General features: G+C 34.1%; 1 protein-coding gene and 1 long non-coding RNA gene across 2 annotated transcripts; both read left to right on the forward strand.

Moving 5' to 3' along the window:
• The first annotated feature begins 2530 nt into the window (after window positions 1–2530).
• Window positions 2531–6199, forward strand: LOC121247774. The gene is made up of 3 exons (XM_041146218.1): window positions 2531–5252; window positions 5682–5836; window positions 6053–6199. Exons 1-3 carry the CDS (start codon window positions 2531–2533, stop codon window positions 6197–6199), a joined length of 3024 nt encoding a protein of 1007 aa, XP_041002152.1.
• Window positions 6200–11709: 5510 nt separating this feature from the next.
• On the forward strand, window positions 11710–12226 carry LOC121262198. The gene is made up of 2 exons (XR_005940056.1): window positions 11710–11969; window positions 12083–12226. It is a non-coding gene; the product is annotated as an uncharacterized LOC121262198 (long non-coding RNA).
• The last annotated feature ends 5429 nt before the right edge of the window (window positions 12227–17655 follow it).

Below are 17655 nucleotides of genomic sequence, written 5' to 3' on the forward strand. Positions count from 1 at the left end.
TGTTTCCTTTTATTCGTTTAAATAATTGATTTAATTGTGAGTTTTTGATTTCTACTTTCTTCATCTGCAATTCATGCTATAACAGTCATATAATTTCTATACCTATTGGTTGTTCATTTCTAATTTTCATTCTCCATTTTTTACAGTTTTGTTGAATTTGCTGAGTTGATTGGATTTTTTTAGTCTTTTTCCGAGACTATCAAGGTAACCAACGATGCTATAAATATATCTCTTTCAATAGGTGATTTTATTTTGTTCAAATATATACTTAGATTGAATAGGTTTTTGACCTTGCATCATTATAAGTTTTTCTTTTATCCAGTTATCAACAAGAGTTCTTTCATTCCATGTATAAATGAAAAGTGGTAAGTTTATATTAATAAATTAGTACAAATTTAACATCATATGATCAATTATTTATTTCATATTATTCTTACTTTAATCCTCGTTTAAAATAATTCCCAAGGTGCTGCAAAACATCTTAAGATAAACAATTTATATGAGGCTCTTTCTTTAGAAGAAAAAGAACATGTACGACAAAAAAAGAAAGAAAGATATCTTCAACAAAGGAATTCTACGAATGATACTACTCAACATGAAGAACAATTTTTCTCCCAACCAATCGTTCACAATGAAACAAATGTGTTGGGAGATCATATAGAATTCATACACAATAATGAAAAGGTCAGGCCATATTGTACAAAAAGACAACGCACTTTTCGTGCTGATGCTGGAACCAGTGATATATCCTCCGTTGGTAGTTCCGGAGCTCCCTATCAGGAAATAAACACAGTTGAAATTATGTCAACAGAACCTCTTTCTTTGGACGATACCACAATATCTTTGACACTTGGGGCAACAAATACATGTACAGAAAATGTACATACATCTGGTTCTCTCCAAACCGAACAGGTTTATTGTATTTCCTTCGTTCTCACCGTACTTTCCCATCAATCATTTTATTCTTTTTTATTCAACATACTTAATTCTTTATTCAATAGGCACATTCCCTTCCTTGATGCCAACCCAACTTTGACACAAGGTTGTTAACAAATTCTCGGGATAAGAAAGATGTATAAAATTAAGTCGTACTTCTTCTCCTTTTTTTCCTCCCTTATATACAGCTTCATTCAACGATACCTTTATTGGAAATTATAGCAACTTTAAGAATTTACCTCAATTCTATGGTTCATTTTTCTTCCATAGGAAATCAGCATCAACAATCAGCTGGTCATAGGAAAATATTACAAACAGTGCCATTTGAGGCAACTTTCTTACCATCAGTTCCATTCTGTAGATTTTGTGAAGCAAAAAGATTTCAACATGAAACGAAGGGTTTTTGTTGTGCCGATGGAACAATCTCTTTAACTACAAATGATGTTCCAGACCAACTTTACCATTTGTTTACTTCTAATACAGTTGAATCTGTCAACTTTCTTACGTATGTTCGCACATACAACAACAAATTTGCTTTTACATCATTTGGAGTTAAATTTGATAGAGATTTGTGTAGAAGAAACAGAGATATTTATACATTTCGAGCTCAAGGTCAAATTTATCATTACATTAATGACTTGGTTCCTTTGGATGGACATCCTTCATATCTACAACTATATTTTTATAATACCGAACATGAATTGGACAATCGTGTTTATGACATCGAAAGATTGGATTCATCAACTGTTGCTCAACTAATGGATATCTTCATGTTAATCCATACTCAACATTCTTTCGAACTCTTGGGGATTTGCCCAATTTGGAAAATCACAAAATTCATATTCGATCAGATGCGGGTTTGGATCAGCGTGTTTTTAACACTCCGTCAGCTTCCCAAGTAGCAGTCATTTGGATTGAAGATGATGATTCAGAACATTTAAAAGGACGAAATATTGTGGTATTCAATCATGCAGGTGGAAGTCATATAGTCCAATACTATTTTGGCTGTTATGATCCACTGCAATATCTATTATTATTTCCTTTTGGTGATACTGGTTGGCACCAAGGAATATTAAGAGTAAAGAAAGGGGAAAGACTACCACAACGAGTAACAAGAGCAACAATTGACCCTCAACAATCAGTATCAGCGGAACAACTGCTTATAAAGGAACAAGAAGGTTAAAATAATTAATCTTCTTTTAACTTTTAATTATTCTAATAAAACAATATTATATTTCTGATTTGTTAAATTTATCATCTTACAGTGCTGAAAAAGAATAGAAAACAACAGGTTGTTTCATGCCGCGAGTACTATTGCTACAAACTTCAAATTAGGAAAAATATAAAATCTATTTTGTTGTTCTCGGGCCGTTTACTGCAGCAGTTTGTTGTTGATATGTACGTAAAAATTGAGACGTCAAGATTGGATTATTTTCGTAATAAGCAACAAGAGATTCGATCTGAAGTGTATCAAGGAATAGTTGACAGTATATCAATTGGACAAAGCAATGCTTCTAAAGTTGGTAAACGCATCATTCTGCCTTCTTCTTTTATTGGAGGTCCAAGAGATATGCGCAAAAGATATATGGAAGCAATGGCTTTAGTCCAACGCTTTGGAAAACCGGACATCTTTTTAACCATGACATGTAACCCAAGTTGGAAAGAAATCTTAGATGAGTTGGGTCCACAAGAAGAAGCACAAAATCGTCCTGATTTGATTGCACGTATCTTTAGAGCAAAATTAGAAGAACTGAAGGATGAATTATTCAAACGGGAGATATTTGGGAAAGTTTCAGCATATGTATATGTCATTGAACATCAGAAAAGAGGACTACCACATGCACATTTCTTGATCATACTACAAAGAGATTGGAAAATCTATGCTCCAGAATCTTTTGATGAAATTGTATCAGCAGAAATACCTGACAAAGAGAGAAATTTACATTTGCACAAGACAGTAATAAGACATATGATGCATGGTCCCTGTGGAGTACTAAATCCAAACAATGTGTGTATGAAAACAAATGACAGTTGTAAAAACCACTTTCCAAAAGGCTTTGCATCTAACACAACTGTTGGAATCGATTGTTTCCCACAATACAGACGTTGTGATAATGGAATAACTGTCAAAGTCAGAGGTAAAAATTTGGATAACCGTTGGGTTGTTCCACATAATCTATATCTCCTCGCAAAATTTGATTGTCACTTGAATGTAGAAATTTGCTCAACAATCAAAGCAGTCAAATACCTTTATAAGTACATTTATAAAGGTCATGATCGTGTTGCTTTCAACTTGATTCCTGGACAAAACATCCAAGATATAGATGAAATCCAACAATTTCAATCAGCTAGATGGATTGCTCCACCAGAAGCCATGTGGAGAATATATGGCTTTATTCTTAATGAAATGTATCCATCAGTTTACAGTTTACATCTACATCTTGAAGATCAACATCTGGTAGCTTTTCATGCACATAACGACCTTAACAATGTTCTGAGATCTGATTTTACGGCAAAATCAATGTTGACTGAATTTTTTTCAACAAATCAAGCTAATGAAAATGCACGAAGACTACTGTACAAAGAATTTCCTGAATCTTTTGTTTGGAACCAAAAACACAAAATATGGACTCCAAGAAAGAAGAAAACTGTTATAGGCCGCATTGTTATAGCAAGTCCATTCGAAGGTGAAATGTATTACTTACGGATATTGTTAAATCATATAAGAGATCCTTTATCATTTGACCACATCAAAACAGTTGGCAATGTCACTGCACCAACCTTTCGTGAAGCAGCTACATTATATGGTTTGTTACAAAGAGATACCAGTTTGCAAGATTGTATGCAAGAGGCTTCCTTATACCAAATACCACACAGTTTAAGACGGTTATTTGCAACAATTTTAGTATATTGTAACCCAACAAATCCTAGAGAACTTTGGGAATATTTTGAACAAGATATGTCAAGCGATTTCCAAACAAGTGTTGCAACATCAGCAGATATTAGGACAAAAGTCTTACGAAGCATCTCTTCTACACTTGAATCGATGGGAAAAGACATAAACATGTTCCATTTAATAGAACATGATGTTTCTTTTGATCAGAATGAAACTGAATCTAGGGAAATAAATGATGAATTTGCAGTTTTGATACCAGAAGAAGATCTTATGGCTTCGATGAGTCTTAATCCTGAACAACAACATGCATATAAATCAATTTTACAGAAAGTCGTTCTAAATGAATCTGCTGCATTCTTCATTGATGGTCCTGGTGGAACAGGGAAAACATTCTTATATAAAGCACTTCTCGCTACAGTGATATCAAGAAACTTAATTGCTCTTGCAACTGCATCGTCTGGTGTTGCTGCATCTATTTTACCTGGGGGTCGAACAGCACATTCACGCTTCAAAATTTCATTAGATCTTGACAAAAATAGTACTTGTTGTGTAAGCAAACAAGGTGCTCTTGCCAAATTGTTACGTCTTGCAAAGTTAATCATATGGAATGAAGCACCTATGTCTAGAAAAGAATGTATGCAAGCATTAGATAAAATATTACGAGACATAACTGATTCAAGATTACTATTTGGTGGAAAAATTATCCTATTCGGTGGAGATTTTCGTCAAGTCTTACCTGTGATTCGTAAAGGCACAAGACAAGAAGAAGTTAATGCCAGTTTAGCATCGTCATATTTGTGGTCCACTTTAACTAAGATTAGGTTGAGTGAAAATATGCGAGCAAGATTCGATCCAAACTTCTCAAATTATTTACTTCAGGTCGGAAATGGAACAACACCAATCACAATTGAGAATAAGATCAAAATTTCCAATGAAATGCTCATTCCTTACAAAAATGATGTGGAGTCTTTAGATGATCTGATCGATGCGGTCTTCCAGGATATTGGCAGTTATTCAAAAAATTTATCCGAAATGACAAATCGAGCTATATTGACACCAAATAACAACTCCGTCGATGAGATAAATACAATACTTATTCAAAGATTTCCTGGTACAGTTACACAATACTATAGCTTCGATGAAACGATTGATACATCAGAACAAGGCATCATGGAGGATTTCTTAAACACATTAACACCAAATGGACTTCCACCCCATGAATTGTTACTAAAAAAAAATTGTCCTATCATATTACTCAGAAATGTCAATCCTTCAGAAGGTTTATGCAATGGAACACGTCTTATTTGTCGCAACTTTGAACGAAATATCATTGATGCTGAAATTGCAGTTGGTCACCACACCAGAAAAAGAGTTTTCATACCAAGGATTCCTTTCTTGCCAAATGCAGACGATAATAGTGGTTTTCCATTCAAAAGAACACAATTTCCTATCAGATTAAGTTTTGCGATGACAATAAATAAAGCACAAGGGCAGACATTAGATTTTGTTGGTGTATACTTGCCTCAACCTGTATTTTGTCATGGCCAACTATATGTAGCATTGTCAAGAGCCAAAACTTCTGCTTCAGTAAAAGTTCTTATAAGACCAGTATCAACTCATGATTGTGAAGAAGCTGAAACAAATAATATTGTTTATAGAGAATTACTAACACTAGCATATCCATCATAAACTTCTGTGAGTAATCGAATTTCAATATATACCTCTCAATTAAATACAATTTGTTTTTCCACTATGTAATTTCACAACTTCTTATTATTCTTTTATTAAAATTGTTTTATTTAAATTCAATTGTTTGGACTAATATTTCTTTCTCTTAATTCATAAGTAGGCTTCAACATGCGGACTGTCTATACATCAATCAAAAACATTACTCCAAGTACAAGAAATTGGAGCATCAAGATGATTGTGTCAGACAAATCACCCAAATGTACTGCACAACATTCACCAACAAAATATCAAAATCTGACATTGATAGACCCTGAGGTAACACATTGACATCAATATCATACTTGCAAAAACATACTTAATATTTACATTGTATTCTTTCACATGATATATTCAAAATATATATGTTTTCCCCTTACAACATAGATTCATTCTAACTATATTCTCAAATTAAATCTTATATATATATTTAATAAATACTATTTTCTAATCAATTGAATGCAAATAACTATTCATTTATACAATATTATGCAGGGCAACCGACTACAAGCAACAATTTTCGGCAAAGATATAGACCTACGTAATGACATGTTACACATATTCCGGTCTTACTACATCAGTAATGCTTATGTTAAGCCTTTAGATCCCAAGCATAGAATTGAAGCACATGAATACCAGTAGATCTTAAATTCAAGAACAATCATCGAAAACATTCCAGATGACGAAGTGGAATTACAACCACCAGAATATGATATTATCCCATTCACCAATCTGCATGACTACAAAGACACTGGAACTGAAATAGGTAAATATCACATCAATATATTTAACGTACTTCTTGATACTCTTATTTAGTTTTCACAAAAAAAAAATTCAACATAATTGGACAGCTATTCTGGCGATCGCAATATACATGAAACCTCCTAGAGAAATTACCTCAATACATGGGCCAACAAAAATTCAAGAAATATATGTTATCGACCAGAGGTAAAGAAGATTTCTCAACTATATATGTGATATTAATAAATTCTTTAACTACCTTGTTTTCAATATTATTTCATCATACTACACTTTTAAATACTTTCTCCTAAATTTTACAGCCTAATGCCCATATGGTTAACTATGTGGAATCGATTTGTGGATGGTGAATGCCGAGCAATCTCTGATATTATTGAAGCTAAGCCAACTCTACTCGCAACACGTTTAAAAGTCAGTTCATACAATGGTATATTACACAACTTATAATATAAACATTTATTAAAAATAGAATGTTATTATCTACTAACAAATTTTTTTTCTTTATAATATAGGTCTTTCTCTTTCATCTCAACCGACAAGTGTATTTACCTTAAATCCTGTCATCCCTGCTGCAACTCCATTATGTCAATGGTAATTCTTTCTTACTTTATTATATATATAAATAATCTGTACCTACAATAAAAACTTAAACATTCTATATTATATTACAAATTTCTAAAATATATACACAAAATATATATTCATCAACTAGCTCTAAAATTGTTTTTTCTTTTATATCTTTCCCTCCATGATTTCTCTCATTCATTTTAAATTATTCTAAAAATATTTAGGACGATGCTTAATCATGCACTGCTTGAAGAAATCGTCGAAAAAAATCTACATCATACAACGGCATCAGCATCAGCATCGACATCAAATGTTGACATGAAAGACATAATTAAGCTTGATGATCTTGCTGGTTTTCTTAAATCACTACAACCAATGACGGTACATTTCTACGGTCTTCTTAAACTTTTTTTTCTTTATATATATTGCCTTCTAAAAATTTTACACATGCCTTTTCAAAATAAATATAACCTTATCTTAAGGCTACATACTATTTATAACCATTAAAAACATATATCTGTTCCAAAATTAATGCAGAAAGCAAAATTTTGGATTAAAGTAACTATTTGTGTGGTTGATCTCCATCAAATATTCTTCTACATGTCCTGCATTGGGTGTAAGAAGGGGACTGGATATGAGCAAAATGAAAAATTTCAATGTTATCATTGCAAATACATGAGCAATGCACAACCACGGTATATATGTTATATTCATATTTTACGTCGTAAATGTTTCTTTAATCAATTTTATGTTATATTTAAATTATTGCTTAATCATTCAGACTAAAAAATATAGTTTGTTTATATAGCTGTCGAGCTTACATCGAAGTTGACGATGGTAATGGACGACTTGGGGCTGTCATGTTCGGTCAAATTGCAGAAGAAGCTCTGGGTTGCACAGCAATCGAACTAATGGAACATACAAGAAAGGTAACCAACTTATTCATATTTCAATTTGTATTTTAAAAACATTTAATCTTAGATATTCAAATAGGAAGTTATCAAAAATATCTTTTACATTATATTTATTCACCATACAGGAACATTTACCGTATATCCAAAATATTACAAAATTATGTTCAACCAAAAAATGGATCATACAATTGGGTGCAGATTTAGATCAACTCTAAAAATAACGTCACAAAAACTTCAATGTTCTCTCCATAAATACTGTAAATGACGAGAACACACCACTTTGAATCCATAACCAGCAAACTTTACTTTCAGTAACGAAAGAAACAATTATGTAATATTTAGCAGTTTCAGACTTTACTTTCAGTAACAAAAGAAACAATTATGTAATATTTAGTCGTTTTAGACTCTACTTTCAGTAACGAAAGAAACGATTATGTAATATTTAGCAGTTTCAGACTTTACTTTCAGTAACGAAAGAAACAATTATGTAATATTTAGTCGTTTTAGACTCTATTTTCAGTAACGAAAGAAACAATTATGTAATATTCACTTTCCAGACTTGCTTAAACGTATAGTTTGTTTAAATCATTTATCAGAGACCTTAAACAGTCATAGTTTGCTTAAACAATTAAATATATTATCTTCATAGACCTTATCATTAAATTCTTTTCTTCTACACTAGATGTTTATATTTTAGAATAATTTAATACAGGGCAAACGTGCATCGCACGTAAATTCACTGCTAGTATATATATATATCTGTCATATCGTAATTGCACAATAACGTACGGATGGGGATAAGGTTAGAGCACTCAAATAAAGATTAATGGAAGTTCCACTAATGGCCAAAACTTCAAACCCCAATTTATTGTCCACTCGTTTATAGTAAAGTTTTCCAAAACTATGAGCTCATGGTCGTCTTTCGCTCAACTTGTAATTTGACAGTGTTTCAACGGAGGAAGAAAGTGTGGATCGATATAATTAAAGAGATTGCACGAGTAGAATTTATTTTGTGTTGATTATATAAAAATAATATGTTAGCGTATTTTTATGACCAAATTTAATCTAATCAAGTTGTAAATATATATACATATGCTAGGTAGAGTTTAGATTGCATGCAATCGGGACAAAAAGTGCAATGATTGTAAAGACTTAGGATAGGTTTTAATAGTGAGTTGAGTTAGTCATATGAGATGTGATAAGAGTTGAGAGTTGAATAAAATATTGTTAGAATATAATTTTTTAATATAATTTTTGTTTTGAGATTTGAAAATTTTGAATTATTTCTTATATTTTGTTTGAAAGTTTGGAAAAATTGTAATGATTAGATAAGATGAATTGAGATAGTTTTTTAATCCAAATAAGGCTTTAATTAAATCAACTTAGTGAGAATAAAACAACATGCATGATACCTTTTGATCGAGATAGATATCACATTAGAGAAATATTGGTGGCATTGGAAATTTTACTCAAATATTTACAAATTCATGTATCACAAAGATCTTCATATTCCAATGTTTATTAGGTCAAAATTGTTGGACATTGACTCGGCCGGAAAATTGAACAAAGAGTTTCCTCAATGTTGGCTTAACATTTGCTTGATCAAGCGAAAATAGCATGAAACTCAATTAGTTGGATTTGGAGTATTTAAATAGCCTAAAGAAATGCTATTTATAGATCATTATTATGCATGCACGAATTCTAGGATAGAAAGGGGTCACAAGAGCTCACATATTGTCTTCCTTCAGAGAAAATCTCATGATCACATGTTGATCAATCCTTGAGATACTATTTTCTTGATTAATTTCATTACACCAAGCTATAGAGAAACCTACAATCACTACTGCAGTATCAATTTACACTACAAAAAAATGAGTTTTTGTGACTATTTAATTGCGGTAAAAAGTCTATTTGTGATCGAAACAAGTTAATTTTAATTGTAAATAGTCATTTCGCTAAAATTAATTGACCACAAATAAATATTTTTCTTATAGTTTTAAAGCGGTAGACCAGATTCTTTTGACAAGGTGATCAATATAGAAAAAAAGTCAAGAGGGTGATCTGGCCAAGTAATTACGTACTACGCGGTGCATGGGAAGCGAATGGGTCATTGTTGAGGTTGCAAGTTGGGTCTTTTAGAGGTACAACGTACATGAGGTTTTGTACAAAAGAACAATTCGTAACATGAAGATGGATTGGCTGGCCACGATCAAGTGGTTGTTAATTTTGGAGAGGTTTTTCAAATGATTTTCCTTGCACTTTGTAATTACTAAGATCTCTATATTGATTGTTTTATAATTTCTTTATTAAAATTTGGTTTTGATATGTGACATCTAGATTTATATATAACTGATCTAAATAATTAAAATTGTTTAGATCTCATGTGATTATCTATATATAACATATATAGGGCAATCATACCCTTGCAATCGGTTAATTCACTGCTCCTTTACTGCTTATATTATATTTAGAATTTTTTATTCTTTTATCATTTTTTGAGTATTTTTTAACATTCTTATTCGACAAGAAAAAATTAAGAAAATATATAATTTTACTAACAGTCACTTTTTTAACCATTAAGTAAAAAAATATAAAATAAGTAGTATAGGTAGTAAAAGAGTAGTGCTCCTATCATTATTCATTTATATATATATAATACTATAAATATAAAAAGATCTCACAAACAGATGTGACATATTGATAATGTGTCCCGTGTCTATATTTTTTTGTCATTTTTCTCCTTCTCCCTGACGTCTTTTTTTTTTTTTTTTTCTCCTAGCTTTTTCCTTCCCTCTCCCATTCTCCCGACGTCTCTTTCTCTTACAAAGGCAACTCTCCTCAGCGCCGCTGACGAGGAACACACTTGGACTAGAACACAAACACATACTTCAAACTGAAAATCTAAGGCAGTCGACAGTCGACACTGAATGTGTGGGACAATACATAGTTCAAACTAGAAAATAAATACACACTTCACACTTTAAGGCAGTCGGCACTGTATGCGTACAAATCTAATGTGTAAAAATGCAAATTTTCCCCGGCGATACCAAACATAAAAAGAAAACGAAAAAGAAATGAAGCAATGGAAACCAAAATGGGAGAGAGAGAGAGAGAGAGACCTACAATGAAGATCTACGGGAACCAAAGAATGATAGAGAGAGAGAGAGAAAGTTGTGAAATGAATGCAAGGAAGACGGGAGGCATGGACGCAAGGAAGACGAAATGTCATGTACAGTGCCTCACCTTTTAATCTTTTCTCTGGGAGTATCGGGTAGATCATTTTTTGAAAAATAAGAGAAAAAAAAAATTGATGTGGGATCCCTTTGTGGGATGCCTGTGTATCTGTAGTAGCTCCCACATCAGTCTAGTTTTTATTTGTTGATTTTCTGCTCTACGTGATTTTTCACATTAAAATTTGGATATTAAATATAACGAGTACTATAAGGTTAGAATAGTACCCAGCAAGTTGCAGAGTTTGTAGAAGATCAGTGGAAGTTCCACTCATCATGGTAGGCCAAACCATTTATTAAGTCCACTCATCCTTGATAACATATTCCATCTTCCAAGTCTATAAAATCATGGTTTTGTTATTCAAAACTTAAATTTGTCTTAGTTTTAGCATTAAAGAAAGAGAGTTTGGATTGATTAAAGGAAACAAGATGAGGAGAGTTATGTTGTTGATGATGGTGCTGATGATGATGATGTCTGTGCTAATTGTGGCAGAAGTAGTTGTGGATGAAGATGATTCTGATGAATATGGGGATGATGATTATTGCCTGATCAGGCCCTGTCGACTACAACGTCGAAGACCACCACCACGACCAATCAGTCACCCTCCCCCTCCTCCTCCCCTTCCTTCTCCACCTCCCCCTCTTCCTCCGCCCCCTCCTCGTCGTCCCCCTACCTTCCGGCCCCCTCCTCCTTCCCTTCAGCCTCCACCTCCCCCTCTTCCTCCGCCCCCTCCTCCTCCTCGTAGGAGGCCTCGTCCCCCTACCTGCCGGCCCCTCCCCCACCAAAAGAACAACCTAATTGTGCTTCTCGATGTTCTATGGAGTGTGTTGGTCGTTATTATAAGTACGACGACTACTGCAATAAAAACTGTATAAAACGACGCAGGCCGAGGCTTTCCCCACCATAGTACTCAATTAATTCCACCAGTTTTTGCCGATCAGGTATTGACACTCCCTGCTTGCTACCAGCTCCCCTCCCCGCAAAAAAAAGTAATACTTCAATATTTAATTCTTAAAGTTTCAATTAATTAGTACTGTTTTTAATGTGGCCGCAGCAAAAGCAGATAAAATATATCGAAGGTGATCAGAGTGCATGCTAGCTACAACAACTGCAAGATCAAGAACTAATATTGGCTTGTATTTGCAATAAAATAAAGAACAATGTTAAGATGCATCTAATATATATATATATATATATATATATATATATAAACAAATTATAAAAGACTAGTAATTAATACTTCACATATATATGATTGGCCGGGAATTATATATGCTACCAATATAAAAAGATAATGTAATTAGCTGTATTTTCGTATTATCAATAATATTAATTACCGCCTTCGTTGTGTTGTCATAATATTGAAACTTGTTATCCTTGACGGCAGTCAATGTCTAGTGATCAGCTCTTACCCAATGTACCGTACCACCAGCCTTTTTGATTGGACATTCATAATTTGGGGAAGAAATGTTGGGCAATATCATCAAGTTGAGCGGATAAGAAGTCTAACGTACAAATAGTTATCATGGAAACCTACACTCGCTTTAATTGCACCATAAATTATTAAATTATCAATGTTATGATTGAAGAAACATTGAACACTTAGGTCCCGTTAGTAATGTAGATTGGATTGAAATGAATTTAATTCAGTTTAATTTTAAGTTAAACTTAACATATATCTAAATGTCTAATTTTTAAATTATTAAATTCATCTCAACTTAAAATTTCTTTACACGCGAGACTCACAACCTTTTTCAATTCAATATATTTTTACAAGTGGGACCCACGACGTCCCTTTTCAACTTTTTATAAATATATTTAAGGCTGTGTTTAGATGTTAAGTCGAGTTCTTTAAGAATTGTAGTAAGTTGAGATTGTTGTGTGAATTTTGTAGGGTTCACCTAAGATGAGTTTAAATGTGTTTAGATATTAAAATGAATTTAGATGTATTTATAAAAAATTGAAAAAAAATTAGGTCTCGCATGTAAATAATGTTGAATTAAAAAAGGTTATAAGTCCTACGTATAAAGAGATTTTGAGTTGAGATGAGTTTAGTAATTTAAAAGTTATGTGTTTGGATGTTAGACTTATCTTAAAATTAGACTGAACTAAGTTGATCTCAGTTGAGTCTAACAACTAAACGAGACCTTAAACTTATCTTACTATTCGAACACATTTGAACTCATTTTAGGTAGGCTCTATAAAACTCACTTTACCATTTCAACTCACTAGTACTATTCGTAAAGAATTCAACTCAACTCAACGTCCAAACAAAGCCTTAATTGGCACAATCTTAATTTATAATTAAATCTAACCAATTATGCAAATTATCAAAAATTGAGTCTCAAACAAGCATGCGGGCCACTTAATAAAAGATGAATAAGCATATATGATCGCTCGAAAATGGTCTAGACATTCCTGTGGTACGAGGAAAAGTTGGAAAATTAAAGTACAATTTAGATAATGAGTTGAGATGATCAAATGAAAGATAAAAGTTGAATAAAATATTATTAGAATAATAATTTTTAATATTATTATTATTTCAAGATTTAAAAATGTTAAATTATTTATTTTATTTTATATGAAAATTTTAAAAAATTATAATAATAAGACGAAATGAAATACTTTTACAATCTAAACTGAGCATAAACGTACGGTGCGTAGATCAGAAAGAACTACGTACGCAGAGTACTGGTGGAACTACAGTAGTACTGTAAATTTAATTATACGTAGATGGTCCAATATTATATGATATCTTTATTTATATGAAAGAGCTTATAATTTACCCTCTATCATATCAGATCAAATACTTTTCTTTTGTACGAAAGTTATAGATGAGCAAGAATTTATTATACTTCATTAATGCTCGGTCATGCATGCACGCAGGTATATATGACAGCTTCATGCATTCATTTATTATATACATGCATAAGTTATAAGTGTACTTCAATTAATGCTTGGTCATGCTGATTTGGGTTCATTAATGTGCATGAAAATTATCTGTTACATTAGCAAGCATAAAAAGTATTTATCTTCAAATTAATTTATTATAACTATAATCATGTAGACCTCAATAATTAAGTGCAGGCCTGTGCATTGGCCCGCCCAGGAGAGTTTTTGGCCCGACCCGTCATAACCCGCAACAGTAGCAGGGCAAATATGAACCGATTGGTTTCGGGTCGGGTAAAATAAGCGGTTTTTTAAATTATTATTATTTTTTTAACCCCCCATTTGAACAGTAGACGCCCAATCTTGTAAACCCCTAACGCATCCAGAAATCCAGAAATAACAGATTTTTTTTTTTTTTTTTTTTTTTTTTGCCCTTTATGTAGCATTTGTACAGTTTGTTGAACAAGAAAATGAAGCACGAAACGGTCAAAACCTGCTGGTACAAAGCAAAGCAATTTGGAAACACTCAACTCAAAGAACAATAAATTTACCTTCGGATTGACTCTTCCCTATGGTTGACCATATATGAGATATGACAAAAAATAAGAGGTAATAATTGGAAAGAAGCCCAACGAGAAAGACAATTCGGAGGAATTCGGACGAACGCTTGGTGAGCATTTCCACCATCTCTCTCCTCAACCTTCACTCACACTTCTCTCCTCACATTCACATCAAACTCTCAAAGCTCTCTTTATTCCCAAGCCAAACCAACAAAAAAAAGGTAGGCAAGCAGCTCTCAAATCCCACACAAACCAATCCAAAACCTTCTTCTACTAGTATTAGAAGTGCCCCTTTCCACTTCCCCTTAATCGGTAACCATGGCTTCACCTTCAGCAGCAACATCTTCATGCATATCTTTTAAGCATAGATTTGGTTCTTCTACCCCTTAATCATTCCTTGAATTGGGCTCTCCTTCAACCACCGTCTCCTTGATGAGGCCCACCAAAAGGCCTAAGGTAAGTTGCTCTCTTCAAACACTCCAATTTCCCAAGCAGCGTTTACCCTCGAATAATATTGCCGCTCCCAACATTGCCCATCCAAAAGACGCAGCTAACTCTTCAACTCCTCCTTCTCCATCTTCGACAGCCAATAAGTCTGTGCCCCATCAATGGAACCTTTTACAGAAAACTGCGGCCATGGCCTTGGACGCCTTGGAGGCTGCTTTAGTCTCGCATGAGCGCCAACACCCACTTCCCAAAACCGCCGATCCCAGAGTCCAAATTGCTGGCAATTTCGCTCCAGTAACAGAGCAACCCGTCCAGCACTCGTTATCGGTTTCAGGCAAAATTCCCTATTGCATACAGGGCGTGTATGTCCGGAACGAGTTTATGCTTTTGCAAAGATGGAGAGTTTCTCGGGCTTGTTTCATAGTTTAGCTCAACTGCTTGCTGGACCCAAAGCTGAGCTAAACAGATGTTGCGATGCTAGGTCCTTTTTGCCTGAAGAAGAAGGGAGCGGGTTATCGGGCGATGGAGTATTTCGCCCGCTAAACAGATGTTGCGACCCGCTTCTGATTTTAACCCGATAGTATCGGGTTGGGAGCGTCGGGTCAATCGGGGGTTCGGGTCATCGGATTTCCTGCACAGGCCTAATTAAGTGATATATTTATAACACACTAACTTAATTAATTATAACAATAGAACTCTTCCTAATTATTAATATATATGTTTCCCAAAACTCTGTCATCATATTAATGACGCATTCAAGAAGTTAAGAGTAGTCAATTAATTGTGTGGAGTAATGAAACTTTCAAGGATGCTCAAAACATCAATCTTCATTTATTGCTCAGTACTTATTATCACCAAAGAGCTGTTGGGAAAATCAAACAGAAAGAATAAAAGCATAAATAAATTAAGAGTACACTCAAATATTTAGTGACACCAATAATTTAACGTGATTTGGTAATTGTTTACATTTATAAAAAAGAGTTTCACTAACAAATAGTAGAACACAAGAAAATATTACAGAAGAGGAAGATCGCAATCTATTCAACTCAAATCTATTTTTTTTTCTCAGAGCTCTCTGGGCTCTCTATTTTCTTTTCTCCTTGGGTGTAGACAATTGCCGAACCACGTTTAATTCTTGGTATCACTGAGTGCGTGGGTGTACTATTTTATTTTCACTTTTATTCCTTCCGCTGTTTTGATTTCGTTTACGGTAGAATACGTCATTGTAATTCTTTTCATGTAAGTTTACGGCTTATAAGTTTGGGGAAGATTATTATGAATGATATAAATAAAATATTCCAGCAACTAGTTGATGAGGTGGGGTCCCTCACAAAACAAACCAACTTTTTTTTCAATTTTATTCCCAATAGGTTGAGCACGACTGGTTGATCCTGCATCTTTTCATGTTGATCCACCAGTTACTTGATCGCTCGCTTGTGCTTGTAACAATTTGGCATCAAAGCAAGTTATGGCGGATTCCAGAATGGAGCATTTAGAACAACAGATGGCTTATTTTTATAAGCATTATGGAGCGACTCATAAAAAGAATCGAGGAAACCAGCGCAAAGGTAGATTCTTTGGCAGACAAGAATTTGGGAGAGGGGAAAAGGTCTGGATCAAGAAACAGGCAAGGAAGGAATAATGGAGGGCACAACTCGATAGCTCCAAAACTAGCCAAGTTGACTTTCCTAGATACAATGGTTTGGATGATCCAACTAGTTAGATTTATCGTGTGGAGCAATTTTTTGATTACCAACAAACATAAGAGGATGAAAAATTACCTTTGGCTGCGTACCACCTATTGGGCGAGGTGCAAATGTGGTATCAACTATTCAAATACACTGAAGAGATTAATTCATGGGAGGCGCTGAAGGTGGACTTCGTATTCGGTATGGACCAACAATGTTCGAGGATCATTTTGGTTCATTGAGCAAACTGTGGCAAACTGGAAAGGTTCGGGAGTACCAACTGCAATTTGAGCAATTACTGAGTCGTGTAGGAGAATTGACCTCAACTCATCAACTCGGGTGTTTCATGAGTGGACTCAAAGAACCTGTGTGAACTGACGTCCTAGCTGCTCAACCAATGTCTATCACGGACGCCATTGGTTTGGCCCGTTTATTTGAAACCAGACATGCAAAGAGACCTATGGTCTTGGAAGCCAGGTGGACAAAGTACATGGAGCCAACGCCACCCCCGTTGCCATTGGCAAACTTGGCAAGAAACAAAATACCACCAATAAGGCGATTGAGTCCACGCGAAATACAAGAAAGAAGAAAAATGAGACTATGTTTTAAATGTGATGAGAGTTTTGCACCAGGCCATCGGTGTAAAAAATTATTTTTCATTGAAAGAATATTTTTAAATGAAGAGGAAGTAGAGGACAATGGAGAAGCATTGAAAGAATATTTTTAAATGAAGAGGAAGTAGAGGACAATGGAGAAGAGGAACAATTGTTGGGCAGCGAGCATGAATTGATGATTTCACTCCACGCCATTGTGGGATCAACCTCACCGCAAACCATGAGGATCAGAGGAGTAGTGAAAGGGCATGATATCACGATTTTGCTTGACACCGGGAGCTCTCACAATTTTTTGAATACCTCATTCGCTGATGTAATGGGCTTACCACAGCAACAAATGCGTGGAATGAAGGTAACAGTAGCCAATGGTGAGAAGTTAGATTGTAAAGGAAGGTGTGATGGAATTCAAATTTCTTTCCATGTTATTTT

The sequence above is a fragment of the Juglans microcarpa x Juglans regia genome, chromosome 1D (assembly GCF_004785595.1).
Source record: "Juglans microcarpa x Juglans regia isolate MS1-56 chromosome 1D, Jm3101_v1.0, whole genome shotgun sequence".
Taxonomy (NCBI): domain Eukaryota; kingdom Viridiplantae; phylum Streptophyta; class Magnoliopsida; order Fagales; family Juglandaceae; genus Juglans; species Juglans microcarpa x Juglans regia.